The 25,982-nt window shown below is 37.9% G+C and overlaps 2 protein-coding genes and 2 long non-coding RNA genes across 10 annotated transcripts; 3 read left to right on the top strand and 1 right to left on the bottom strand.

Moving 5' to 3' along the window:
* The first annotated feature begins 78 nt into the window (after window positions 1-78).
* CDC5 (cell division cycle 5) lies at window positions 79-6,764 on the top strand. The gene is made up of 4 exons (XM_021955306.2): window positions 79-533; window positions 925-2,622; window positions 3,497-3,778; window positions 5,500-6,764. Exons 1-4 carry the CDS (start codon window positions 357-359, stop codon window positions 6,412-6,414), a joined length of 3,072 nt encoding a protein of 1,023 aa, XP_021810998.1. The 5' UTR covers window positions 79-356; the 3' UTR covers window positions 6,415-6,764.
* A 394-nt stretch (window positions 6,765-7,158) lies between these two features.
* LOC110754354 (low-specificity L-threonine aldolase 1) lies at window positions 7,159-12,638 on the top strand. Of its 6 annotated transcripts, XM_088255125.1 has the most exons (12): window positions 7,159-7,318; window positions 7,595-7,709; window positions 8,920-9,024; window positions 9,549-10,005; window positions 10,605-10,746; window positions 11,090-11,140; window positions 11,254-11,325; window positions 11,426-11,558; window positions 11,684-11,742; window positions 11,940-12,040; window positions 12,158-12,224; window positions 12,327-12,638. In XM_088255125.1, exons 4-12 carry the CDS (start codon window positions 9,563-9,565, stop codon window positions 12,366-12,368), a joined length of 1,110 nt encoding a protein of 369 aa, XP_088111251.1. In that variant the 5' UTR covers window positions 7,159-7,318; window positions 7,595-7,709; window positions 8,920-9,024; window positions 9,549-9,562; the 3' UTR covers window positions 12,369-12,638. The 6 variants fall into 6 exon arrangements, with proteins under 6 accessions (XP_088111251.1, XP_088111252.1, XP_088111250.1 ...); XM_088255126.1 differs by lacking the exons at window positions 7,159-7,318; window positions 7,595-7,709 and adding an exon at window positions 8,360-8,631; XM_088255124.1 differs by lacking the exons at window positions 7,159-7,318; window positions 7,595-7,709 and adding an exon at window positions 8,644-8,784.
* Window positions 12,639-17,152: 4,514 nt separating this feature from the next.
* On the top strand, window positions 17,153-19,691 carry LOC110754259 (uncharacterized). Of its 2 annotated transcripts, none has more exons than XR_002526269.2 (5): window positions 17,153-17,422; window positions 17,970-18,046; window positions 18,131-18,240; window positions 19,321-19,388; window positions 19,465-19,691. It is a non-coding gene; the product is annotated as an uncharacterized LOC110754259 (long non-coding RNA). The 2 variants fall into 2 exon arrangements; XR_002526268.2 differs by having other exon boundaries at window positions 17,154-17,422; window positions 19,335-19,388.
* Window positions 19,692-21,310: 1,619 nt separating this feature from the next.
* On the bottom strand, window positions 21,311-23,030 carry LOC110754278 (uncharacterized). The gene is made up of 3 exons (XR_002526273.2): window positions 22,596-23,030; window positions 22,248-22,329; window positions 21,311-21,536 (listed from the first exon to the last, which is right to left on the bottom strand). It is a non-coding gene; the product is annotated as an uncharacterized LOC110754278 (long non-coding RNA).
* Between the last annotated feature and the right edge of the window lie 2,952 nt (window positions 23,031-25,982).

Here is a 25,982-nt window from a genome sequence, read left to right as displayed (position 1 = left end):
GTCGGGTCGGTTGGGTTAAACAAAACGACAGCCTCCACTTGCATACTCTCCTCATAAAAGGAGGACATCATCCCCTCAGAAGAGAAGGACACTACTCTCCCAAACAAAAAAAGAAAAAAGAAGTACTATTTATAGAAGCTGAGATTTTACACTGGGACAGAGTTAGCCACCGATTTAATACGAAGAATGGAGGGAAGCGCGCGCTAGGGTTTAATCAAATCCAATTATCACCGATTCTTAAACCCAAGGAAGGGTTTTTCCAGTATTCTTCTTCTTCGTCTTGTCGTAATTGAAAAACCCTAGGATTTTCTATCAATCGTATCAATTAGTGTGTGAATCAAAGAAACTAGGTCAAGATGAGGATTATGATCAAAGGAGGTGTGTGGAAGAACACCGAGGATGAGATCCTCAAGGCGGCGGTCATGAAATACGGGAAGAACCAGTGGGCTCGAATCTCGTCGCTCTTGGTTCGCAAATCGGCTAAGCAGTGTAAGGCTCGCTGGTATGAATGGCTCGACCCCTCCATCAAAAAGGTAATATATTGTTTTATTATTATTGTTATTACTATCACTTTTGTTCAGTTTGCTGTTTGGTTACTGAAGAAATAGAGGAGATTGTGAAAACTTGTAATGTGGAGTTATTTAGGATTTGTGTGGTGCTTCTGAAAACTGATTTGGTTATATTTTGATTTTTTTCAATCTGCTTGGTTTCTTTCAGTTGTTTAAATATTCCTTTTTTGTTTTGTTTGGGTTACCATTACACTGAGATGGGAGCGAAATATGAAATTTGTTATTCTATTTGGTATTTAGTTGTTTTTTCCCCTTACCCTAAGTCTATTTCGCATCCTTTGGTTTGCCTTTATTTTTGTTTTTTGATTTAGTTAGATGGATTTGTATGCTGATTCAATTACCCTGATTCTTGCAGACTGAGTGGACTAGAGAAGAGGATGAGAAGCTTCTTCATCTTGCTAAGCTCATGCCTACACAATGGAGAACCATTGCCCCAATTGTTGGTCGTACACCATCCCAATGTCTGGAGCGGTATGAGAAACTGCTTGATGCAGCCTGCGTTAAGGACGACAACTATGAACCAGGTGATGATCCACGGAAATTGCGCCCTGGAGAGATTGACCCCAATCCTGAGTCAAAGCCTGCTCGCCCAGATCCTGTTGATATGGATGAGGATGAGAAGGAGATGCTTTCCGAGGCACGAGCTCGATTAGCAAACACTAGGGGAAAGAAGGCCAAAAGGAAAGCCAGGGAGAAACAGCTTGAAGAGGCCAGAAGGCTTGCTTCACTACAGAAAAGAAGAGAATTAAAAGCTGCTGGAATTGATACTAGGCAGCGAAAGAGGAAAAGGAAGGGAATAGACTACAATGCCGAAATTCCCTTTGAGAAGAAGCCTCCTCCAGGCTTTTATGATGTTGCTGATGAAGATAGACCTGTGGAACAGCCTCAGTTCCCTACGACCATTGAGGAACTTGAAGGGAAACGAAGGATTGATGTGGAAGCGCAGTTAAGAAAGCAAGATATTGCAAAGAACAAAATTGCTCAAAGGCAGGATGCTCCCTCAGCTATTCTACAAGCCAACAAGTTGAATGATCCAGAAACAGTTAGGAAGAGATCAAAACTGATGCTTCCTGCACCCCAAATTTCAGACCATGAGCTGGAGGAAATTGCAAAGATGGGTTATGCGAGTGATCTTGCAGGGAGTGAAGAACTCACAGAAGGGAGTGGTGCAACTCGAGCTCTTCTTGCAAACTATTCCCAGACACCAAGGTTGGGAATGACACCTCAAAGAACACCTCAAAGAACACCTTCTGGAAAGGGTGACACTATCATGATGGAAGCAGAAAATTTGGCCAGGTTGAGAGAGTCTCAAACACCGTTATTAGGAGGAGATAATCCAGAGTTGCACCCATCAGATTTTTCTGGGGTCACTCCTAGAAAAAAAGAAATTCAAACACCAAATCTGATGCTGACTCCTTCTGCAACTCCTGGAGGTGCGGGTCTTACACCTAGAATTGGCATGACTCCAACAAGGGATTCTTTTGGCATGACTCCAAAGGGGACTCCCATTAGGGATGAGCTCCGTATCAATGAAGAAATTGATATACATGATAGTGCAAAATTGGAGCAACGAAGAAACTTGCAATTTGGTTTAGGCAATTTACCACAGCCCAAGAATGAGTACCAGATAGTCATGCAACCAGTTCCAGAAGATAATGAAGAACCCGAGGAGAAAATTGAAGAAGACATGTCTGATAGGCTAGCTAGAGAAAGAGCTGAGGAAGAAGCACGCCAGCAGGCGTTACTTAGGAAGAGATCAAAAGTATTGCAGAGGGAGCTCCCCAGACCACCAGCTGCCTCATTGGAATTTATTAGAAATTCCTTGACAAGAGCAGATGGAGATAAGAGTTCCTTTGTTCCTCCTACTTCAGTTGAGCAGGCTGATGAAATGGTTAAAAAGGAACTTCTTAGTGTACTGGAGCATGATAATGCCAAGTATCCACTTACTGAGAAAGTAGACAAACGGAAAAAGAAAGGTGCCAAGCGCAGTGCTGGTGGACCTAGTGCTTCTGTCCCTGTGATAGAAGATTTTGAAGAAGATGAAATGACAGAGGTATGTGTTTAGTTCGTCTTATATGTCATTTTCGTATGTGCCTGGGTTGACAAAAATCTAATCTTGTTTAAGCATTATGTTTTGTTATGTAGCAAAGGGTTTGCTAAAAAGCAGCTGTATGAGTATTTAGTGGAGTAAATTTTGACTTCGTACTTTAAAATACATGCATTTGTAGTTATGTACTTATATATGGATATGATAAAAGATTTGTTCCCCCAAATTAGTGTAGTGAGATCTGATGTGTGTTGTACTGAAGTTTGACAAACATTTAGTATTGAAAAGGTGAAGCAATAAGGTAAACTTAAAATGAGATTGTACCAAGAGTCCTAAACATGGGTGTGCATAATAGATGGTCATTTCAAAAATATCTTTTAAAAGTATAGATTGATGAATTTAGACTCTTTAGATAGTTTGCAATCAGTTGTTCGCTGGGGCATGATGAAATTATACAAGATGTTCAATTCATTGTGTTCACTGGTTTTTATTCATTTTGACACAATGTCTTTCATTTTTCTAGACTGCCTTTGAGTATGTCTAATGATTATATATCTGCATATTGTTTATGATCTCCATGTTGTAAGTTAAACTTAAAATGAGATTGTACCAAGAGTCCTAAACATGGGTGTACATAATAGATGGTCATTTTAAAAAGATCTTTTAAAGGTATAGATTGATGAATTTCGACTCTTTAGATAGTTTGCAATCAGTTGTTCACTGGGGCATGATGAAATTATACCAGATGTTCAATTCATTGTGTCGACTCTTTTTCATTTATTCATTTTAATCCAATGTCTTTCATTTTTCTAGACTACCTTTAAGCATGTCTAATGATTATATATCTGCATATTGTTTATGATCTCCTTGCTGTAAGCAGGCTGATTCAATGATAAAGGAAGAGTCTCAGTATCTTCGTGTTGCAATGGGCCACGAAGAAGAATCCCTTGATGAATTTGTTGAAGCACACAAAACTTGCCTAAATGATCTCATGTACTTACCTACTCGTGGTGCTTATGGTCTATCAAGCGTTGCTGGAAATATGGAGAAACTTGCAGCATTGCAGAATGAATTTGAGAATGTGAAGAAGAAGATGGAGGATGATATCCAGAAGGCAGCAAGCATTGAGAGCAAAGTTAAAGTTCGCACATATGGTTATGAGGTATGATTCTGTCTTTTATAATCCTTGCTGATTATTTTTTTTTGGTTATAGGAACAGTTTTTTATTGTTAGAGCAAGTGATGGAGGACGCGTAGGACCTAAATTTATTAGTTTCCTAATATATTTGTTAGTTTCCTAGATTCTCTGGTTTTCCAAATTCTAGTAGGTTTTCTACATTTCCAGATTTCCAGATTTCTAGTTTTAAGTTTCCTATTTTATTTGGGTTAGGATTTCTGTTTAAGCAAGTGATTTTTATCCTATTATGTCTAGCTTTTAGTTTGCTATAAATAACCCCGTGTAGTTCTTTAAAATTCAGATTTGGCTGTTGAGTAAACCTTCTCTTAAAACTATGTGATTTCTGTCCGTCCTTCTCAGTTCTCTGATTTTGGTCCTTTCTTTCGTCCCTTCGATCTATATTTTCGTCTCCTCGATGTCTTATATTCTTCTATGTTCTATTGTTTGAGTGCTTAATCTAATACCTACGGGCTGTACTACATCAGCAAGGCCTCTGTGTGCATATTTTTTCACAGATGTTATGACAATTTCTTGTTCTTTTATTCTAGCATACGTTTACCATTGTCAGTTTCCTTTGAGAACCAAAATGGTGCTCCAATGGAATATTCCTTTGCCCTCCCTCCCTCCCTCCCTCAAGCTTATGGTTTCACAAATAAGCTACTTTCCACTCTTGCTTTGCGATTCAGTGATCATATGTGACTTTCAAGTTTAAGTGATGCAGGAGCATCTACGAAGTTCTTTAAGATTACTTAGGCTCTTTAGTCAATTGGGCTAGGGTTCTAGTTCCTTTAAATTAATAGTTACTTCTTTTGTTTTCCTATTACTAGGATTTGTTTTATTTCCTGTTTTGTTTTTTAATTTCCTTTGTCAATTAGGTTTTCTTTATTCTAGTATAAATAGGCTATCAAGAGACTCTTTATGCAGTTTTTTTAATCAATATATCAATATAATTTCAGACTTTAGTCTATAGAGTTTTCTTTGGGAATTTTGCCCTAGAACTTAATTATCCTCGTTCCAACTTCAATTATACTGCTGTATCCTTCTATTCTCTGTATTTTTGGGATGTTTGGGTCGCTGGACAGCAGCTTATAGCCGCTGCTCTGCATCATTAAGGTACAAGATGCTTGCAATTGATAGGCTTGGGGTTTGTATAATAAACTTTCAAAGCTTAAATTAACAGAATTGTACGCAGAACTTTTGAAAAGTGGAACAAAAACCTCATCCGGAGTTGTGCTAAAAATTCATAGGCCTTCCTCTCGTTATCTGAGTATGAGCTCTTGTAATATACAAAACACCCATACTTTAGTAATTATTCAAGTAATTGCTGGTGGACATTGGACTCCTTATATTTTTGGCATTGGATAAGATTCATCTTCATCTGATGTTTTGCACACAACCCAAACGAATGATACTTAAAGTTGCTAAAAATGAAAAGTATCAAAGTATTGATCTTTGGCTGCGTTGAGTACCATCATGCTCTGGTTAGCGAAGTTTTTTCTAACGTGTGTGTGTATTTCTTGTGTAATTATATCCTTAGTATAGAAGTGAAACATATTTTATTACAGTATGGTGCCAGGGTCCATATGCATAACTGCTTAACCCAACTGATGTTAGATTGAATAAATTAACTGAGAGGTGCATTGCTTTTTAGTTGTGGAAATTGTTTGAAACCAAATTTATCTTCTTTTGTCCTTTCTTATTTTCCAGATGCGAGCTAAAGATGGTCTTTGGCCAAAAATTGAGGAGACTTTTAAGCAGATGGACACTGCTGCAAAAGAACTTGAATGCTTCAAAGCTTTACAGAAGCAAGAAAAATTAGCGGCATCACACCGGATAAATAATATCTGGGAGGAAGTTCAGAAACAAAAGGAGCTCGAGCGAAATTTACAAAAGCGGTATGGGGATCTTGTAGTGGAGTTGGAAAGGGTACAGCACCGTATGGATGAATACAGAGCACAAGCAGAAAAACAAGAAGAAATTGCAGCCATGAATTGTGATCAAGAGTTGGCTGAGGCCACAGAAAATGTGACTGTTCTGCAGGCAACTGAGAATCCTGATCCTATAACTGCTTCAGATGAGCTTAGGAGCACTGTTCCTGGTGGTGCATCTAATGGTGAAGCTACAAATCTGCAAATGGATGGTGATAAGGACATTGATGCTGGAAAAGTTCACGAGACAGTGTCCAGGGATGTTAATTTACCTGATAACATGCCTTCTGCTGTGGAAGGAGAGAATGATCCAAATTCTCAGCTCACTAACTCAGGTGTAATATACTCCAGTGGGGTTGCAGCTCAAGACTCTGTTAGCATAGGAGATAATGTTTCTGACTCCAGTGGGGTTGCAGCTCAAGACTCTGTTAGCATAGGAGATAATGTTTCTGACAATCTGGTTGCAACTGAAAACAAAATGGTAAATGATCCTGATGATGGGGTAATTAGTGACAATATGACGAGGAGTGTTGTAGCCGAGGATCAAAAAGTTGAGATGCGGCAGAACTTGACTGAACTTGAAGGCAGTGTTCAAGCAGCAGGGGATGGTGGTTTTGCTAATGGGAGTACCACCATTGTTTCTGTCGAAGGAGAGGTAGAGAATTCAGCTGAAAACGCAGCAACCCAAATCTAAACGTGTTCAATGTTGAGGAGACAGCGTAGTTTGGGTGATGAACTTTTGCCAGTCTAAACGTTGGTGGATAGGTTCCCAGTTGGGAACCGGTATGGGATTGTCAATCGGAAATTGTTCCCTACTTGATGATTCGGAAGATAATTATTATCGTTTTCAAAATCGTGCCAATCCATATCCTTCACCTGAAAGAAGAATTAAGATCGTGTTCCGGTCTTCATACGGTGTAATTGTTATTAGATTGAGGAGGTATTGTTGTTGACCCAAAAAAAATGAAAAAGAACAAGAGAGATTGAGGAACTCTTTTTGAAACTCTTTCTTTTTGAGAATATCTACCGTCGATTTCTTTATTATTCTGGTACCTGTCAATTATCTATATTTGATATTCCGGTATGGCTTCTGCACTCTGCTTGGTCCACCATAAAAGTATCATCTTAGTGCATTACAACATGCATAGAATTACAGTAACACAATCTTTTGGTATGACTGGACGAGGATTTAAATCTAGAATCAATTGGGTTGGGATTGACATTTATTGAATCTATACTCTAAAGTGGAAATATTAATCTTCCACTTTAATCTTAATATTATTTATTTGCGGGGGGGTTATACCACACTGCAGTGCTACAAGTGTTCATATATCTTTATTCTCTTAAGCTAAACTTTCATCATTAAATATTGGGTACTCTCAACAATTATCAACTTATCCTTTATGAACGTCGGATGGTTTCAACAGTTGTCGACTTATCCTTGTGTTTGAATAATGAAACTGCATTGAAACTTTTCCGACTAAGCACAAGGAAGGAAGTCTATTTTGCCATCTTGCTGGATAAGCTCGCTCAACACTTGAAGCTGCCATATAAAACTCTCTCTCTGTCTAGCTGACTGCCCCTGCCCACACCCAGAGGTATCATATTGATAGTCATCAAGTGGCATATCTCTTGCTCTGTTTTTGAGTTGTAATTGTAGGTTTTCTGTGGTCTGGTTTACCTTCTTTCTTCCACTCAGTGCAGCTTCTTCCTGGTTGAGTAAATAAGAAGCTGATTCATCTAAAAAAATTGCAAGTATAAATTTACTTAGAATGGACCATGCAACCCAACCCAGATAAATTTTCATCAAAAAGAAAACACAGATAAATCATAAACCCATTTTACAAGTGCTTTTATTTTTGTTCTTATTGTAGGAGGTCGTGCTATCGACTAGCCAAAACTTCATTTATCTTCGTCATCTATATCTACTACTCGGCTAAGAAAGAGTAAGAGGCTCCTGCTCTGCTTCCTAATTTATGATTCTGAGAGGTAAGCAAGCCTTTTCCATCTTAAGTCCAAGCTTTTTACGACTTGTGTGATCGTTGAATTGACACGCATATTTCTCCTCCACTTTGTTTCTGTTTTTTTTCTCCACAATCGCTTTTAATAATCTTCTCTTATATAAATAAATAAACCGTACACAAATTTGAATTTCATTAACACAAGACCATGTCATATCTGTAACTTTTACACTGGCCAAAGCAAAGCAATTGTGATCAATCAACTGGGACTTGATAAAACCAGCAAGTCCCCTCACTGTATTCACTAAAAAACAGAGCTCTCATCTCAAATATCTGCAATTTATCAATTTCATTGTCTGCATCAAATCAGGAAGAAGAAGAAAAAAAAGTAGTATTGGCCCAGTCCCCGCAAAGCCAAAACAAAAGTAGCGTTTTCGTTGCTTCTTTGTGGGAGCGGTCTCATATATGATATATGATGACAATTATGCAAAACTTCCAATCACTTTAAGAAGCTAAAATAATATTGGGCCACTTGGATTCCAAATGAACCATACTTCAAATGGGGAAAAGAAATAAGAAAGGTTATCTGGGAAAAAGAAATAAGAAAGGTTATCTGCAAAATCTTTGGATTCCAAATGAACCACACCTCAAATGGTAAATGAAATTGAGTTATCAATCAACAGAAAAGAATTGTTGGGTTGGGGCTAAGTCAGGAAACTGTTGACATAAGCCTTAGCCAGCCACATCAGTTGCATGCATGTTAAAGTTGTCATTTTGTTGGATTGGATTGCATGAGTCAGGACTGAGGACACCATTTCTGGTTGAGATGTTTTCCTCGTGATTCCTAATCACTACAGTTCCAAGTTGTGTGTAACTCTGTACAGTGTACACACACTGACTAGTCTAAAGAATACAATTTGAAATTGGCAATTGGCATGGTGGTGGGTTAGGTAGGTAAGGTCATTTTTTTGGATTTTTCTTCCATAGTTTCGTGGGTTCTTCTTGGCCTTACATGATATATAAAGGTTCCATTTTCAATCATTCAACAAGTTTTCTGAATATAATTAAGCTGTCTCTCTCGGATTGCAACTCAACTTTTTCTTGTAAGCTCCTTTTGCATGAAGCCTTTTCTTGTAAATCCCATGTCAGATTTTCTGTGCTGTATATGTATATGTTGATGATGATTAGTTATTTTTTGTGGGTTTTGTAAGTAATTTGCACTAACTGCGGCTTTCTAGTTTCTTAAACTCTGCAGTGCCACAATTTAAGGAATAAGGGGATTTCTTTCTTTCGGCTTAGTTTGTTGGAGAGGGAGCTTCGCTTGCATATATCTCTCTTTACATGTAAGCTTAGATGCCTTAAATTTCCTGAAGACTAGTTCCAAGTTGATTGGAATGGTCGTCTAGTGACTTAGAAATGGATTGAAGTTTGGAAAATTTTAATTGGGTCCTCTGTTTTGACCATAAAAAAACCTCTCCCATTAGAGTAGTTAGATTGAATTTCGCTTGAATTTAGGGTCAACATAAATGAAAGTTTTTCGCATCAGAGCTTTTCTATTTTGTTTTATTTTGCTATGTTGATGAAGGGATTCGTTTTGCATCGGAATTTTGGTTTTTTGTTGCTTCCAAAACCACACTACTGTTTGCCATAATTTTTCAAACAACTGAGTTTTGTTGTTTTTCCCCCAAAATCTTTCATACTACTAATTGATCATTTTCGTAAAGTATCTAACAATGGTAGCCGAAAACAATTTCTGTAAGTATTAGTTTATATGTCGGCATTTAGTAATTTGATTATGTATTTCTGTCCGGGCAATAGATTATGAACTGATTCTGTGTGTCTCTCCTTTTGTTCAACTGGGGATTAGTTTCTTCAGCAAAAATGGTGACTAAAACGGTGGATCTCCGATCCGACACGGTCACTAAACCAACCGAAACAATGCGGGCTGCAATGGCAGCTGCTGAAGTTGATGATGATGTACTGGGAAATGACCCGACCGCATTCCGCTTAGAATCAGAGATGGCAAAGATCACGGGCAAGGAAGCAGCGCTTTTTGTTCCATCAGGGACAATGGGAAACCTCATCAGTGTGCTTGTTCATTGTGACATTAGAGGAAGTGAAGTAATTCTTGGACATAATTCCCACATTCATATTTATGAGAATGGAGGCATCTCAACACTTGGAGGTGTGCACCCCAGAACAGTCAGAAACAACAAAGATGGAACAATGGATCTTGATTCAATTGAAGCCGCCATCAGGGACCCGAGAGGGGAGCTTGTGTATCCGACGACAAGGCTTATCTGCTTGGAAAATTCACATGCAAAGTAAGGATTATCTTATTACAAAAAATAAAATTAAAAATTAACACACATTTAGCTGTCTTGCTTGTTGCAGATTACGATTTGGTAAGCACCTCATTAGTGTTAGTCATTTTATATAATATCTGGTAGACTCCTACTTTGTGTTCCATGACGGGGGTCATTTTATTTTATTTTATTTATGTTATTGGCCTGAGAAATGTTGGGGCTCCGTGTATATTTTAATGTTGGGATATCCTTAATGGCTTTTCTCAGTCCCACTTGCATATATGTGGCCAAAGTTTTTTTTTTTTTTTTGGTCAACATATGTAGCCAAAGTTGGCTCCTGTCTTCTCTGAAGAATCTTTTATCAACTATGTGTTTGTTTGTTAATGCCACCACACCCATCTTTTGGGGCTTGACTTGACTTCCCTGTGTTTGGATAATTAGGAAGAGATAACCTGCAATTTTTTCCCTAATAAATTTTTAGGTTGGTTTATTTCTCCCAGATATTATAAAAGTAATTGAAACCAACCCATCAAAGTTGAAGTTGGTTATGATTATTTCTCCTAAATCAGTTCTATTTTGTTGCTTAGCCTTTGCTCTTTTCTTTGTCATTTGTAAAGCCTTGTAAGTGGTATAATTGCCAAATGCAGCTGCGGTGGTAGATGCCTGACTGCAGAGTACACAGACCGAGTGGGAGAAATAGCTAAGGAGCATGGTTTGAAGCTTCACATTGATGGGGCTCGCATTTTCAATGCATCAGTTGTGAGTCAATTTTCACCATGCATTTAGTTATGACTAATGTATACAATTTGGATGATATTCTGTTTCATAATAAATAACAAGGCTATAATCATGTCAATGACGAATGAAACAGATCAATGTAAATGGAAGAGATTGATCTTCGTAATTAGATAGACTGAAGTTCAGGCTGAAAAGAAACTAGTTATAATTTATTTTAGTTGAAGTTTGAACTTTGGTTTTAAACTTGATGGATAATGAATGAATTCTGTACATAATGCGGTAGCTTCATTTGTTACTTAGGGAAGGCTTGTTAATAAGAGACCGCAAGTTCAAATGTTATCTTATTCATGGTAAACATGTACAGGCACTTGGTGTTCCTGTTGATAGGCTTGTGCAAGCTGCTGATTCAGTTTCGGTATGCTTCCGATAACTGGCTTTTTTAATTATCTTTATAATGCAGTACAGTTCTGCAGGATTCTCTTACCAATCTTTTTCCTTTTTTTTTGTTCTTTTTAAATAATAAACTAGGTATGTCTGTCAAAAGGTATTGGTGCTCCTGTTGGATCTGTCATTGTTGGTTCCAAAAGCTTTATTACTAAGGTATTCTTGAGAATTCATCTCTTAAAGATCAACATCACATCTTTTCTTTTCTTTTTTCCTTCAAAATTTGATTCGTTGCTGTTTTTGCTTCTTACTTTAGGCTAGAAGGCTCAGGAAAACCTTAGGAGGTGGAATGAGACAGGTTGGTATCCTCTGTGCTGCTGCTTTGGTCGCTTTACATGAGAATGTTGCAAAGCTTGAGACCGATCACAAGAGAGCTAAAATTTTAGCAGGTAATTCTCAGTCTACTTGATTGGTTCTGTATACCAAACTCTTATTTGGAGGGTAGCCATCGCTTTCTCTCTTCTCAAGCTGTATTCATGGATCTTTTTTTTTCTTTTTCTTTTGATGAATTCAGAGGGACTAAATCAAATCAATGGACTAAGAGTAGATATTGATACCGTTGAGACCAACATTGTGAGTATTATTTGCTCAAATTTAGTCTGGCCAGCTCTGAATTTGTTTCTACCATTTACTTTTATGTTCTAACAGATGCATGACGGCTCATGTTAACAACCCTGCTTTCTTTTGTAATTGGAAACTTGTAATATCATGTCAGTGCTTCTGATAAACACGGATCATCTCTGAGCAAATGCACTTTTGCATATGAGCAGGTATATATTCATGTTGTAGAGGGGTCAAATATTAGTGCAGAAAAACTACTCAAGAACTTGGAAGAACACGGTATACTCATGATGCAAGAGAGCTCGTCAAGGTCTGCTTCTTCACCTCTCACCCATCAAACATCTTTATATGCATCAGGCAATGCCAAATTTCCCAGAATGTAAATTTGATTTTGGAATTTTCAATTTTGTTTTGTTCTCTTGATCAGCATTAGGATTGTTCTCCACCACCAAATTTCAGCAAGTGATGTGCAATACACTTTATCATGCTTTCAGGTAAACTTAATTAATATCATCACGTTCACATGTTTGCAAATCTGCAATTTCTTTTTCTCTTGTTGCCCAAATTTATGTTTCTTTTCTATGTAAATGTTGCAGCGAGCTCTAACTGGAGGCCATGATGAAAATAATGGGAACTAATGGATATGGGACAACAACACAAGCTCTCCACCCTTTATGTTTCTTTTCTGTGTGTCTCCAACATGAGATTTCCATCTACTTCTTTGAACATGCTATAATTCAATCTTTGCCAAACTTGGAAACTTCTCTGTGCTAGTTTCATTTGTAAGGTTTTATGGTGGCAGAATTTATGTATTTTCTTTTCTTTTTTCATGTCATCCTGCGTCTCAGCATTTGACTTTCTCTATTAAAAGGTCTGACTTATAATAATGGAAAGAATTAAAGACCCAACTAAGATAGCCTATAATGGTTTTTTTTATGTACCAAGTTTTTCTTAAGAATCTCAATATACCATATTATAAAATAAAATTTAGAAGAAGATTTTGTCAGTATACCGTATACATCACCAGCTCAGGGCCCAGGTGCCCAGGTGTGAAAACACGGCTATACTATTTGTAGGAAAGAAGAGAACCCGCCTAGCGATTAGGTGCCCACGTGTTAAAATAAGTATAGCCGCGCGGCTATAACGCACTCTAAGACTTCTCTTCCATTTTTATCCCATTTCCTCACTTTTCTCTCAAAAATAAAATGCCATATCTCCTTCGTCTTTTTAGCCATGGCCTCCGCCGAGATCGCGGATATCGAGTTCCGATGCTTCGTCAGTGCGCTCCTCTGGATCACTGACATGAGGCGCTGGAGAGAGCCTTTTCCTCCTCCGGTGAGAGATCATGAAGGACCGTGAGATCGGTAGATCCAGGTGTTTCGGATTCGTTACCTTCAGCAACGACAAGGACATGCGGAAGGGAATTACAGAAACCCATGTTTGACTATGCACCAGCCATGGGCTTCTTTGCTGGTTTATGGTATCAAGCTCATCGAAGGCCGGACATGGGCCGCTCCTATTAGAGGTTTGAACCTTAAAACCTCTGAATTCAGTTCAAACTTTCAATACCCGTTTGGTTTTAGTCTAATCTTCTTTGCCGTGGAAGTATTTAAGCTTTGAACTTTTGAGAATGTGGTCTATTTGCTAGCTGGGAAAGAGTGTGAGTGTTAGAAATATTTTATATATTGGGAACTGAACAAGTAAAAAACTTTAAGTAAGCTGCGAATCTTTTAGTTTGTAAGCATTTGATTTTGAGCAAAAGATTTGATTTTTTGGTTAACTCGCTGAATTGTCCGCTGAACGTCTAAACTACTTGGTGGGATCTCAATCTTCTCTTTTTGTTCTTTAAAAGGAAAAAGTTTAATGAAGGATTATCAAGCATTACTGTTGTTAAATTGGTCTTTTGCTCTGTTTTTTTTTTTTGGTATTCTTGTTATTATGGTTATATTCATTGCCATTATAATTTTGAACTTTGAGATGAGCCTTTTTCTAAAGCCTTGAATTTGTATTTTGAAGGCCGCCTTTGGATTCATGCCGCTAGTAAGAGGCTACAATCAAAGCAATGGAGGACTTCTACAGGGAAATTTATGCAGTGGATGGAATCACTGATCTTAAATTTCCAGGAACATTATCCAGTTTCAAGACTTTCAGGTATTCAAGGTTTGGTACTTTTTGTGATACACGTTCCTTGTGTGTGTGCACAAATTTGGGGATGTTAAGATCAGTCAGATAGCTGGAAAGAAAGGATGAAAATACCCAAAGGCACCCTTCCATGTCATGCTTATACCAACTGGATTTTGAGTCGGCTGGTTCAAGTTGTGTTGCTAAACATATTTGCTGTGAACCAATTATTAAGCGCAGGAATATGTAGTATTTTGGAAACTTTTGCAGCTAAAGTTTGAAGTCTCGTTATTCTAAGATGTTTTGCTGAGGTTGTTTCTTTAGTTCCCTATTTTGAGAGATAGGGGGATGGCAAAATACTTCCATAGTAAAACTTCTGTTCTGTATAGCTTTTATGACATCACATCACATGCTTATTCATATATTTGTTTCATATTACACCCAATTATTTGGCATGGCACATATTATCTAACATCATCATGATCAGTGTTTAAAGCTAGCTAATATCTAGGCTGCCGCTGGTGGAACACACAGCTTCACACGACGTCCTTGGCATATTAGTTGATGCCAGAAAAGTGGCTTTCCCTCCTCCATCACCTGCCCATGATACATGAAGGAGTAGGCCGATGGAAGAGGAAATTTATCTTTCCCTTTGCCTCTGAGCCGCTCAATCTTCTCCCTCACTCGCCTAACTTCATCCGTAGCTTTTACTTGCAGACAAATGCACTTCCCATCCACAGACTCCACGGTCAGCGTGAGAGGCAGATTAGGAACGACATAGAGAATGTCACCGCGACGGATTTGGTGAGATTTCATTGTCCTAGCATTCCAAAGTCTGAACAGTCGTCCCGTGCTCTGCTGTTCGTGGAAGAGAGTAAAAAAAATATGGGCTGGTACAATGTAGTCCGGGGAATCTAGCGGCAGCTGACTCTTGAGTACTTCCACCTTGCATAATGGGTTCACCTGTATGGGAACCCGTTCCCCACTCCGATGTTGATGCTTGCACATCCAAAGTGCTAAACTAAGGCTGGTATCATACAGCAAAGTTGGTTGAGGGATGACCTCCACAATCTCGCCATCCCGAACATTTTGCTGGAAGAAGGACATGTCCTCATCCAACACGCAGCACTTATTGGCAAAGAGAAAAAATGCTGGGAGATTTACACCATGAGCAGCAGGAGGTAGGTGTGTCAGCTTCTCCCTCAGCAACTGTACGAGATCAGATTTGGTGACTCCCACTCTCACCACAACTTTCGCATTCATCCTCAAGTACAATGTCAATGACCTAGATGAACCGATGCCAATTGGTGCTTCTATGAGTTGGAACGTTGCAGCTTCAATTAGCTGGAAGGCTACTGATTCAAAATCATTTATCTGCTGGATAATATCATCATCATCGAGCTGTCTATTCCTGCAACGTATAAGCTGCTTGGCAATGGGAACTTTGAGTGATTTCTCAATCTCTTTTTTCAAGTGTAGCACAGTAGCTTTGTCATTTAGCTGAATGTCATATTCATTGTGAATTGCAACATGCAGAATTTTGACCACAACTATGGAATTCCTGGAAATAAAACACTAGTCAATAGCAAAACTAATAATCAAATAAATAAGCATCGCATTTATCTCAAAAAAATAAACTAAACAAGACCCTAAAGATAACCAGCAAACTAATTCAATATTACAATCATAGGATAAAGAAACAAAGAAACCGAAACGAAAAATTAAATAAGAGAAATATAACGCCAAACCAATTCTTATGTGTACGTACTCATTAGCTGCTGTGGTCTGATTAGAATCAGCCAGGTTCCCAGTCTCGTTTTCATTCACTTTTCTGGAAATCCCTTCACTGGCATCAACAGTACTGTACATCCACACAGAGATATCAAATACAAAAGAACTAAAAAAAAACAGTACTGTTACAGACATGCAAGAAACCAACAAGAAACTAAAGAATCGCTTACCCATCATGATGAAGGTCTGCATCTGCATTTCTGCCATGTTTTATCTCCACCAGGGCATCAACAGCCATCAACTCAAAGAAAAAAACGGAAATAGTGTACTGAATAGTCGATTCTGGAGCAATATGATAGGAGCCAAGTTCTTCGTCATCGTGAAGTTCTTCATTGAAGAAGAGGGTGAGAAACTCATGCGGTACATCGATCACACTCTGGAGTTTCATTTTTACATCAATTATATGTTCTTGCGGAAGAACTGAGATATGATGGCTTATCGCCCCCTCTTTAGTTTCTTGAAAATGCATGAACACAGCCATGGCCGTAAAGGAGAAAGAACAGAAAATTTGGCGGGGTATTCTGTTTATGAGAAGGTGTCTGTTTAGTTTAAAAAGCACTAGTTGCTGTTTTTATGGGCGGTGGCAGTAACTAAAAACTTGGGCTGGATGATAGATGGGCTATATGGGGATGTTCTCATGTAGGCCCAAATAGGTAGTGTCCTGTTACGTTTTTTGTTTTATTTTATAAAAATTGTTTTAATAGGTGAAGAGACATTACACGCACCGCTTTGATATGAAGGCTCATTCAAAACATATATCACATGTACAGAAAAACAGATGCATTATTGAAAAATACATACGTACGTGTATAATATGAGTATTAAATGTGAAAATGTGAAATTATTTATATGGGTAATATAACTCTAGCAAAGTAAAAAAAATCAAAGGAGACAATAGAGATTCAACGAACCGCCTAATAGTAATGGATGATGCTCTAAACTACTCTTATGGATAAAAGAAAATCGGAGAATTTTTTTTTTTATTTTTTTTTAAAGGGTCCCAAAGGTATCATAAAGAGTATAGCCGATCGGCTACACTATTTATTTAAAAAAAATTAAAAAAAACCCCAGGTTACAGATGCGCGGCCATACTATTTTTAAAACTCTTATAGCCGAGCGGCTATACTATTTATAAATAATAATAATAAATAATAAATAAAAAAAAGGGGAGGAGACCCGCCTAGCGCCTAGGCGCCCACGTGTAAAAATAGGTATAGCCGTTCGGCTATACTATTTATTAAAAAAAATTAAAAAAACCAAAGTAAAGCCGCGCAACTCTACTATTTTGCAAAAACAAACCCCGACTATAGCCGCGCGGCTATACCATTTATATAAAACAAGGACCAGCCAGGTGCCCAGGTGTCCAGGTGCCCGGGTGTGAAAACACGGCCATACTATTTGTAGGAAAGAAGAGAACCCGCCTAGCGATTAGGTGCCCACGTGTTAAAATAAGTATAGCCGCGCGGCTATAACGCACTCTAAGACTTCTCTTTCATTTTTATCCCATTTCCTCACTTTTCTCTTAAAAATAAAATGCCATATCTCCTTCGTCTTTTTAGCCATGGCCTCCGCCGAGATCGCGGATATCGAGTTCCGATGCTTCGTCAGTGCGCTCCTCTGGATCACTGACATGAGGCGCTGGAGAGAGCCTTTTCCTCCTCCGGTGAGAGATCATGAAGGACCGTGAGATCGGTAGATCCAGGTGTTTCGGATTCGTTACCTTCAGCAACGACAAGGACATGCGGAAGGGGATCCAAGGATGCCAGAGCCTTCATTTGAGGTTTAGTGTTCTCTGATGTTAGAGCCGGTTTTATTTTGCGATCTTAGGGTTAGCTGTTCTTTTTCGATTGCAATGTTAGGATTAGCTAGGGTTCTTTTGCGATTGGGATGTTGGGGTTAGCTAGGGTCCTTTTGCGATTGTGATGTTAGGGTTACCTTGTGTTCTTTTGCAATTGCAACGTTAGAGTTAATTTAGCTTTCTGTTGCTTTCTTTTGTAATTGCAATGTTAGGTTGAATTTAGCGTTCTTTTGCGACTGTAATGTTAGGGGTTAGCTAGCGTTCTTTTGTGATTGTAATGTTAGGGTTAGCTAGCGTTCTTTTGTGATTGTAATGTTAGGGTTAGCTAGCGTTTTATTATTATTTTATATTGTAATGTTTGGGGTTAGCTAGCGTTCTTTTGCAATTTACGATGTTTGATTAGCTAGTTTTCTTTTGCGATTGCTATGTTAGGGTGAGTTAGTGTTTTTCTGTGGGGATGTGGGTTCTTTTAATGTTGTTTATAACCCGTAGTTCATAGAAGAAGTAAAAATAATTTCCTTTGTTTCAGACATTTGATCTTTTTGGATGTGCACTAGCTCATGTTGGTGTGATGGACTTGCTGTGGTTCCCACGAATCTACCATAGGTTTTTAATGCTTTCTTTTGGGCCCGCTAAATTGTTTCAACATGGTTTGATGTATAAACGTTGACGTATCCCCATCTATTTCAGGTAATTCTATGTCAGGTGACCATGGGAACAACATGGAAGCCAACCTCACCACTATCTATCAAGATCACGATGACTGATTTGCACCATTACACCAATTGAAGTTATTAAAGGTTGGCCTTTACCTTATTCAGTTGAAGTTATTAACATAGTCCGCATATCATTATTGAATGGGAAAATATTATATATGCTGGTTTGATACTCAGAAAGTTCCAAAACTACCATATTCAGTTTTGGGGTCAATGATTGAACATTAATAATTGGTATAGCAAATCTATGTATGATATTATATCTCGTAAAAACTTTGGTTATTGCCCTATCATTATTTTCATTATCTATTTTATGGCTGTATAAAAACTTTAAAAATATATAGTAGTAATTGTCCACGTCTTGTGTTTAAAATAAATAAAAAATTGTTCTTCCTATGGGCTTATTTTATTGATATGACAAGTTTGATGTCCTGTAATATGTTGTATGGCCCTATCATTATTTTCATTATCTATCGACAATTACATTTTTTGGTTGTGTTAAAAAAAAATTTAAAAAGTTTTAAATTTCATTGTAAGGTGATGGACATAGCAATATAGTATCCTACAATTTTTCATTGCCACATGTATTCTGTTATGCCAATTGTAGCATTTAGGGTGGTCCCAAATATTCTTACGAAAAGTTTTCCACGTCTTGTGTTTTAAGTTAATACAAAGTTGTTCTTCCTATTTACTTATTTTATTGATATATGACAGGTTTGAAGTCCTGTAATATTTCCGTAGTTGGTATGCATAAAATCTTGATATGATACGATTTTGGCATGTCATCTTAACTACTATTATCTTCCTATCAGCATTATGATATGCTCTATTCTTTTTAGATATCCAAACTTCAATTTGGTTTTTATGATAAAACCCTCCCATTTATTCTTTGAAGATATCGGAAACTTCAATTTGGTGTGTGAGTGTTAAGTTCATACCTTCAGATTCTGTATTGCTACCTTTAGAATGTTCAACTTCCTTAAGTTTGTAAGCTCATCCATTCCTTTAAGATTTTATGTCTTCTTCTTCTTCTAGGTTCTGTTCGTGGCAGTATGTCTTTTAATTGCAAAGGAATGAGAATTTGTAGGTTATAGGCATTCGCAGTGATATAATGTTTCATTTCTTCACGTAATTTTAATTACTTATTGATGAACCGATGTCAAGGCTGTCTTTTGCAGCATTCGCACTGCCTGACAACTAGTGGACATTTGACTGTTTGCTCACTGAATCAGGTAAATTGCCTTGTTCCTCTATTATTTTTGGCATGTTTTCCATTGTAAGGTTTGATAACTGAGTGTTTTCTTGCAGCTTATTACAATTGATCTATAGCCGATGAAACTTTAGGACGAAGCAGCTGAGTCGGTGGAATTTCTGGAATATCTTTTCACTTTTTATTTTTCAGGAAAAATGTCTGTAATGTTTGTCCTCCTTCGTCTGTCATGTTTCCACCACGTTTTTGGTCCAGTAAGCCCATATTACCCAAGAACTTATAACGAGTGCAAGTACCTCACGAGGCCCAATTCTTAGTGGTACAACGTTTAGGCTCAAAACATACTAAGACCCAATTCCTTAACTGGCCAATAATTTGAAAAAGTACATTAGTTGGACCAATGATAGACCCAATAACGTAAAAATGGGCGCATAAGCCGTCCCAAGGAAATGATAATCGCGCCAAAAGCTGACCCAATTACAGTGAAATTGGGCCAACGTTTGAGCCCAATAATACCAAAAAAAGCCTTATAATCAGCCCAATTGGTATCAGAGGAGCCCAAAGGTCAGCCCAATAGCTTGAAAATGGGCTCCCTAATGGCCCCATAATCTGAATATAGCCCCAAAGGTTGCCCAAATTAATGTGAAAATGGCCCAAAGTAGGCCGAGGAACATGAAAACTAGCCCAAAAAGGACAAATAAAGACCCAAAAATAACAAAATTGGCCCAATGACGTCCAAAAACGACAAAACAGGCCCACTAATGAACCGGAAAAAGACAAAATCGGCACATAGAAATAGCCGAAAACGATAAAATAGGCCCAAACAGTGGCCCAAAAAGACAAAATAGGCCCACCGAAGACCCAGTAAACGACAAAATAAGCCCATGAATACCCAAAAACGACAAAATAGGCCCATAGAAATACCCATAAAACGACAAAATAGGCCCAAATGATGGGCCAAAAAGACAAAATAGGCCCACTGAAACACAGTAAACGACGAAATAAGCCCATGAATACCCATAAAACGACAAAATAGGCCCATAGAAATAGCCAAAACGACAAAATAGGCCTACTGAAGCACAGTAAACGACAAAATAAGCCCATGAATACCCATAAAACGAGAAAATAGGCCCATAGAAATAGCTGAAAACGACAAAATAGGCCCAAACGATGGGCCAAAACGACAAAATAGGGCCACTGAAGCACAGTAAACGACAAAAAAAGCCCATGAATACCCAGAAAACGACAAAATAGGCCCATAAAAATAGCTGAAAACGACAAAATAGGCCCAAACGATTGGCAAAACGACAAAATATGCCCCATGGATGCCATAAACGACAAATTAGCCTACGGTTGGGCTCATAGACGAAAAAGTAGGCCCAAATTTGGGGGCGATTAACGACAAAATAGGCCTACAAAGGTACCATAAACGAAAAATAAGGCCCAAAGGTGGTCAAATACGACAAAATAAGCCCGCAATGGTGCCGGAAACGACAAAATAGGCCCAAATCATGGTACCACTAACGACAAAATAAGCCCACAAAAGTACTAGAAACGACAAAATAGGCCCATAGAAGTCGGCATAAACGACAAATTGGCCTGCTGTTGGGCTTATAAACGACAAAATAGGCGCAATCAAGGCCAGAAAACGACAAAATAGGCCCAATAAAGAGGATAAGCGACAAAACTGGCCCCCACTCAAGAAGCCCAAACGTTAGAAAGGCCCAGAGTCGGCCCAAAAACATGAAACAGGCCTTATAGTCGGCCCAGTAAAATGAAAAGAGCATGATAGTTGGGGCAGTGATATGAAGTAGGACAAAGTGAACGGCCCAATAACGTGAAAACCACCCCAGAGTAAACGGGCTTGAATTTCTTGCTGTAGGCGTGAAGTTTCTTTACTCGACGACCCAATTGTTTTAACGGGGCAAATTTTTAGATCGAAAATAAAACGGAGAACGGTATAGCCCAATTCAATAGTGAATTATCTACATATAGCATAGTAGAAAAAGAAAAGCACGCATACAAATATTAATTACAATCCGCAGCACTAAAATAAAAATATTCATATTGTACAGGCTTCTTTTCATTGAAATGAGACCAAAACAGCAAAGGAGAAAAAATAAAAAAGGAATCTGAGGTGAAATCCTGCTAGCCTCCGGTTTTAGATTTCCTGCGGAAAAAAAACAGTTAAACAATTAATAAGAAATAATTGGACAAAATTTGATAGATTGATACTCAGAAATAATAATAACCAGAATTGGAATATGACTGGAATAAACCAGAAGTTCACTGTGCAAAACTGAACCGAAGCAGCGTATGAAAGTACCACAATAACAAACGAACTAACAAAAAATACATTATGAAACTTCTCAATACTGAATGTGCAAGTGTGCAACACAACAAAAAAAACATTATGAAATTTCTTGCACGTCTCTGGAAGAAGCAGCAATCCTCAAAACTACTTATCAAATAATAAAGACTTGTTATATCAACAAAACAAGTATCCATGGGGAGAACAAATTGTTTATTAAAAGAAGTTAAAAGCCTTTTTGTTATGTTTGAATGGGCTTTGGGTGTGTTTCTAAAGTCCATTTCATGTAGGGTTTTTTTTTTATAATTTGGGCTCCTATATTGGGTATAATTGTGAATCTCCCTAAAATAAACTATATCAGTTTAGTTCTCAACACACTATCATCTCTCGAGCTGATATATCATTCAACAATAACATAATATTTCAAAGCGCTCCCATTCTATTCTATATCATGTGATATCGTTAAGAATTCAATAATATGATTTTGGTTCCATTTAAAAACTAAAAAAGAATGATATTTTACAAAAGAGAAACATCCACATGCTTGAATGAGTAAGTAAGGAGTAAAACCTTAAAGATATGGAAGACCCGCTGTCAGCGCCTCTATCAATGCACATCGCATCTTGAGCAGGCTGCCCTGGAGCTGGAGGACCTGAAAGCAAGCAGCCCACTCGTTAATGCATTGAATTAAAGATTGACCTAATTCCTCAGCCCTTTCGCTCTATCAAATCAAAATCAATGATCTCGCTAAACCATACACCTAAGTAAACCCTAAATTTCAAAATCAACTTTGACGGACCTACTAATCCCTCATCCCTTTCGCTCCATCAAATCAAAATCAATGAACTCGCTAAATCACAAACCTAATTAAACCCTAAATTTCAAAATCAACTTTGACGGGTCCTGGAACTCCCATACCTAGCCTCATCAGATCTCTGGTGTTGCTGTTAATTCCCACGCCATTTCAACGATAAGCTCTTGAACGGATCCGATCGTGCTTGCCCGGCTAGGACAGTAGGACTGCCTCTGACGTAGAAGCCATGGCGGCCATTGAGGCGTTAAATATCGCGAAACAAGAATCGCATCGAGGCGTTAAATCTCTCTTTCTTCATGCTCGTGAATCTGGTCACCAACGAAGGCTCCGATCACAGAGACAATGCCATTGTTCGGCCGCATGAGCCTTTCTTCTTTGGCATAAATCTAATGAAGTTTGGTTCGGAGGGTTAGGGTTCTCTCTGTGTCTCTCATCTCTCACTTTCTCAGATCTGTGCTCACTCTTTATTTGAGACTCTGAAGGCCCGAGGGTTAAGCTTTTGTCATTTGTAAGATCAGGCTCCTTTCGACGGAAAATGGACAGATTATTCTTCTCTGTACGACGTCGGTCTGTTTGTTTAGAGTTAGTGGACTGGACCGGTTTGTTTAGTTGCCTCGACCCTGGACTTGGCCGCGTGTCCTGGGTTTCAATTCGCATTGGGCCAATAGTCCAGCAACAGATTAGCAATAGTGAGGAGCAGTGATAGCCTTTGTTGCGACATGTCGTATAAAGTTAGCTAGATACTTTCAAGTTTAAACATCCGTCCGGTATGAGTGTTATTTTTTAAAACTCACGGTAACGTGTACTGTCATTAACTTTTTTCGAATGTACTCAAACAACTCCCATCTTTGATCTCCATTTCTTGCATCAGTACCGATTGCGTAATAGAATATACTACTCATATAATGCCCACAAACATTTTAGCCAAAAACAAAATGATATTGCCCATAAACATGTAATTTACGACAAAAACAAAAGCATAACACACACAACAATAGGATTGATTAGGGTACTATTGGTTTGGATATGTTAGCATTAATTTCCCATCACTCATATAAAGTAAATTAAAGTTCGAAACATATTGAGCCAGAAAATGATTAAGAAACCCATCTTGGTTGTTTGCTAAAAGTAGGAGGAGAAATATTCTTTTGCTCTTTATTAATTTGCATGCGATGGAGTGGAGAGTCAATTCTTTCTCAAGGGACACTGACACCAGATTTTGGATGAAAGTATAGAGGGAATTGCGATGAAGGTTCCTCATTAACTTGTTCCTTTCTTGGTTGTTTCTTTACAATCTCGGATTTGTAAGCACTTGTGAGTGACATTAACGTATTCACTCATACTCATCTCCTACTTTCTCTATATATCTATCTCCCCTCTATCCAGTGCCACTAACTTTCTTGACAACTTTTCCCTTTTTTTTTATAAACAAAATAAATTACAAAGAGAATCCGCGTTACATGTTTAACATTGCCTTTCTTTGGATATAAAAATTAAAAATATATATTTTTTGACTAAGAATTTTACCTGAATGGAAAACTTTTATTGTCTTTAATTTGGATAAACCATTAAAAATAAAGAAAGAAAAAACTAATTGATAAGGGACACATCTTCGCTCTTTCCTTGTAATGAGGCATTCCTACTTCCTCCAAATCACAATTTGACAAATATCCAAAAATAAAAATTTATATACGCATGTCAAACTGTGATTGTCAATAAAATAGGAGTTTCTACTTCCAGGGAATGAGACAAGTATTTTTCATTGATAAGGGGGGGGAGAATATATAGTAGTGAGAAGAGAGAAGTTTTGCACATTTGATTATGTTAGGTAAACCAGAGAAATCTTCTCTTGATTTTCATTTATTCTGGCAACTTTGTACCCTCTCTTCTCTTATTTCGATAAGAAACCTTAACCACAAACGAGGTAGACTTGATGGGCAAACAAACCCTCAAACTGACTGCCTTTAAAATTAAAAAATTAAAAAAACATATCAAAGTTTTAACACCTTTTGTTCCCTAATATGTAACAGGGCTTAGGCTAGGAAGATTAAAGAAGTGTATTGTTTGTGAATCATCTGGAGGTTTCGTTTCCTTAGCACAATGCTTACTCTAAAAGATGAAGAAGCTAGCATACCTATACATTTTCTCGGTTCTAACAGTTTGGACCAGTACTGGGAAGTTCATTGGGCATCCCAATATCATAAATTTGTGGTTGATATTCCAAATGCAGGAAGTCTGTTCCTTACCCAAAGTAGAAGGGTTTTCCTTGTAAACATAATTAGCATATCCTGCTGCTGTATCAGTTGATCTAAGCCAATTTTATATCTTAATTTCTTATGACACGTTTACTTATTTGTAATGGGTATTAGAATCATGCGTAGTAAAAAACTACGTATATTTCATATTACCATAACTAATTCAATACATGAAAAACTAGTAATTAAATATATTATAAGTGAGTAAAAAGGATGTTAGTTTTATTTACCCTTGTTCTTTTTACTAATTTATAGTTTTAAGTGCTTAATTACTATTGGCAATCATGCTAGTAAAAATGATAGTCTACAAAAGCACCTAGAATCCTACCCTATAATGAGGCCCACCCAAGGAGAGAGACTTACCTGCATCGGGGATAGGGCTACAGTCCTATCCCCCTCCAATCGCAGCCCGCCACTTGTCCATTTTTTGACAAAATTGGACACGTGGCGGGCTGCGATTGGAGGGGGATAGGACTGTAGTCCTATCCCCGGTGCAGGCAAGTTTTTTTCCCACCCAAGACCATATGTTTAAGAGAAGAACAGATATGTTTACTTATGGCCAAGCCAAGTCTCTTGTCCCTCAAAATTGCCAAACTTCCTTCTCAGTTTCTTCTTCTTCTAAGCATCTAGCAATGGCCCCCATGCTGTATGGGTTTGGAATGTGAAAACGTTTTTCCTATGGGTGGACTTGCATTTGCGATATGGCCATCCTGCCCTTCATTTTTGTTTACTAATAATTATATATGATAAAAATTAATTACTAGTAAAATTTGGCCTCTATAAGCATTTTACCCAAAAAAGAATGCAAATGAAACAAGTAGAGTACAATTTTTGGATGATATCGTAAACAGGTAATTGCTCTGAAGTTTCCTGCATACGTAACATGTAGGTAGCTAATTAACTAATAAATTGTTTACTTTAAAACGAGATGTCAAATATCAAATATTAAATTTAAATTTGACAATGCACCCGATATGCCATGCGGTTTGGTCAATCCTTTTCATAAACAATAAACTGTTGCTTTACCATCGTCGTTAAGGTTGGTTCACGACTAACCGAGTCCCTTAAGGAAACAAATTTAATGGTAAAACAGTCTTAAACACTTAGTTTCAAGGCCATTATTAATTACGGCGTATCATTATTATGAGTAAAATCATGCGTCAATATGTTACATCACACAGAGCTACCTCCTAAGCAGCATGCTGCATGCATGCACCCTTGATTTGATCGATTCAT

Source organism: Prunus avium, chromosome 6 (genome assembly GCF_965620075.1).
Source record: "Prunus avium chromosome 6, drPruAviu1.hap1.1, whole genome shotgun sequence".
Lineage (NCBI taxonomy): Eukaryota > Viridiplantae > Streptophyta > Magnoliopsida > Rosales > Rosaceae > Prunus > Prunus avium.
Note: the sequence above shows the minus strand (reverse complement) of the source record. Positions and strands in the feature narration are given on the sequence as shown.

Bases quoted from the DNA above. Each gene is read 5' to 3' on its own strand.
- LOC110754354 (XM_088255123.1), top strand. From the start codon at position 8,694: ATGATATATAAAGGTTCCATTTTCAATCATTCAACAAGTTTTCTGAAT. The intron at 11,141-11,253 runs GTATGCTTCCGA...ATAATAAACTAG, and splicing joins AAGCTGCTGATTCAGTTTCG to GTATGTCTGTCAAAAGGTAT. The intron at 11,743-11,939 runs GTGAGTATTATT...GCATATGAGCAG, and splicing joins ATACCGTTGAGACCAACATT to GTATATATTCATGTTGTAGA.
- CDC5 (XM_021955306.2), top strand. From the start codon at position 357: ATGAGGATTATGATCAAAGGAGGTGTGTGGAAGAACACCGAGGATGAG. The intron at 2,623-3,496 runs GTATGTGTTTAG...TGCTGTAAGCAG, and splicing joins AAGAAGATGAAATGACAGAG to GCTGATTCAATGATAAAGGA. The intron at 3,779-5,499 runs GTATGATTCTGT...CTTATTTTCCAG, and splicing joins TTCGCACATATGGTTATGAG to ATGCGAGCTAAAGATGGTCT.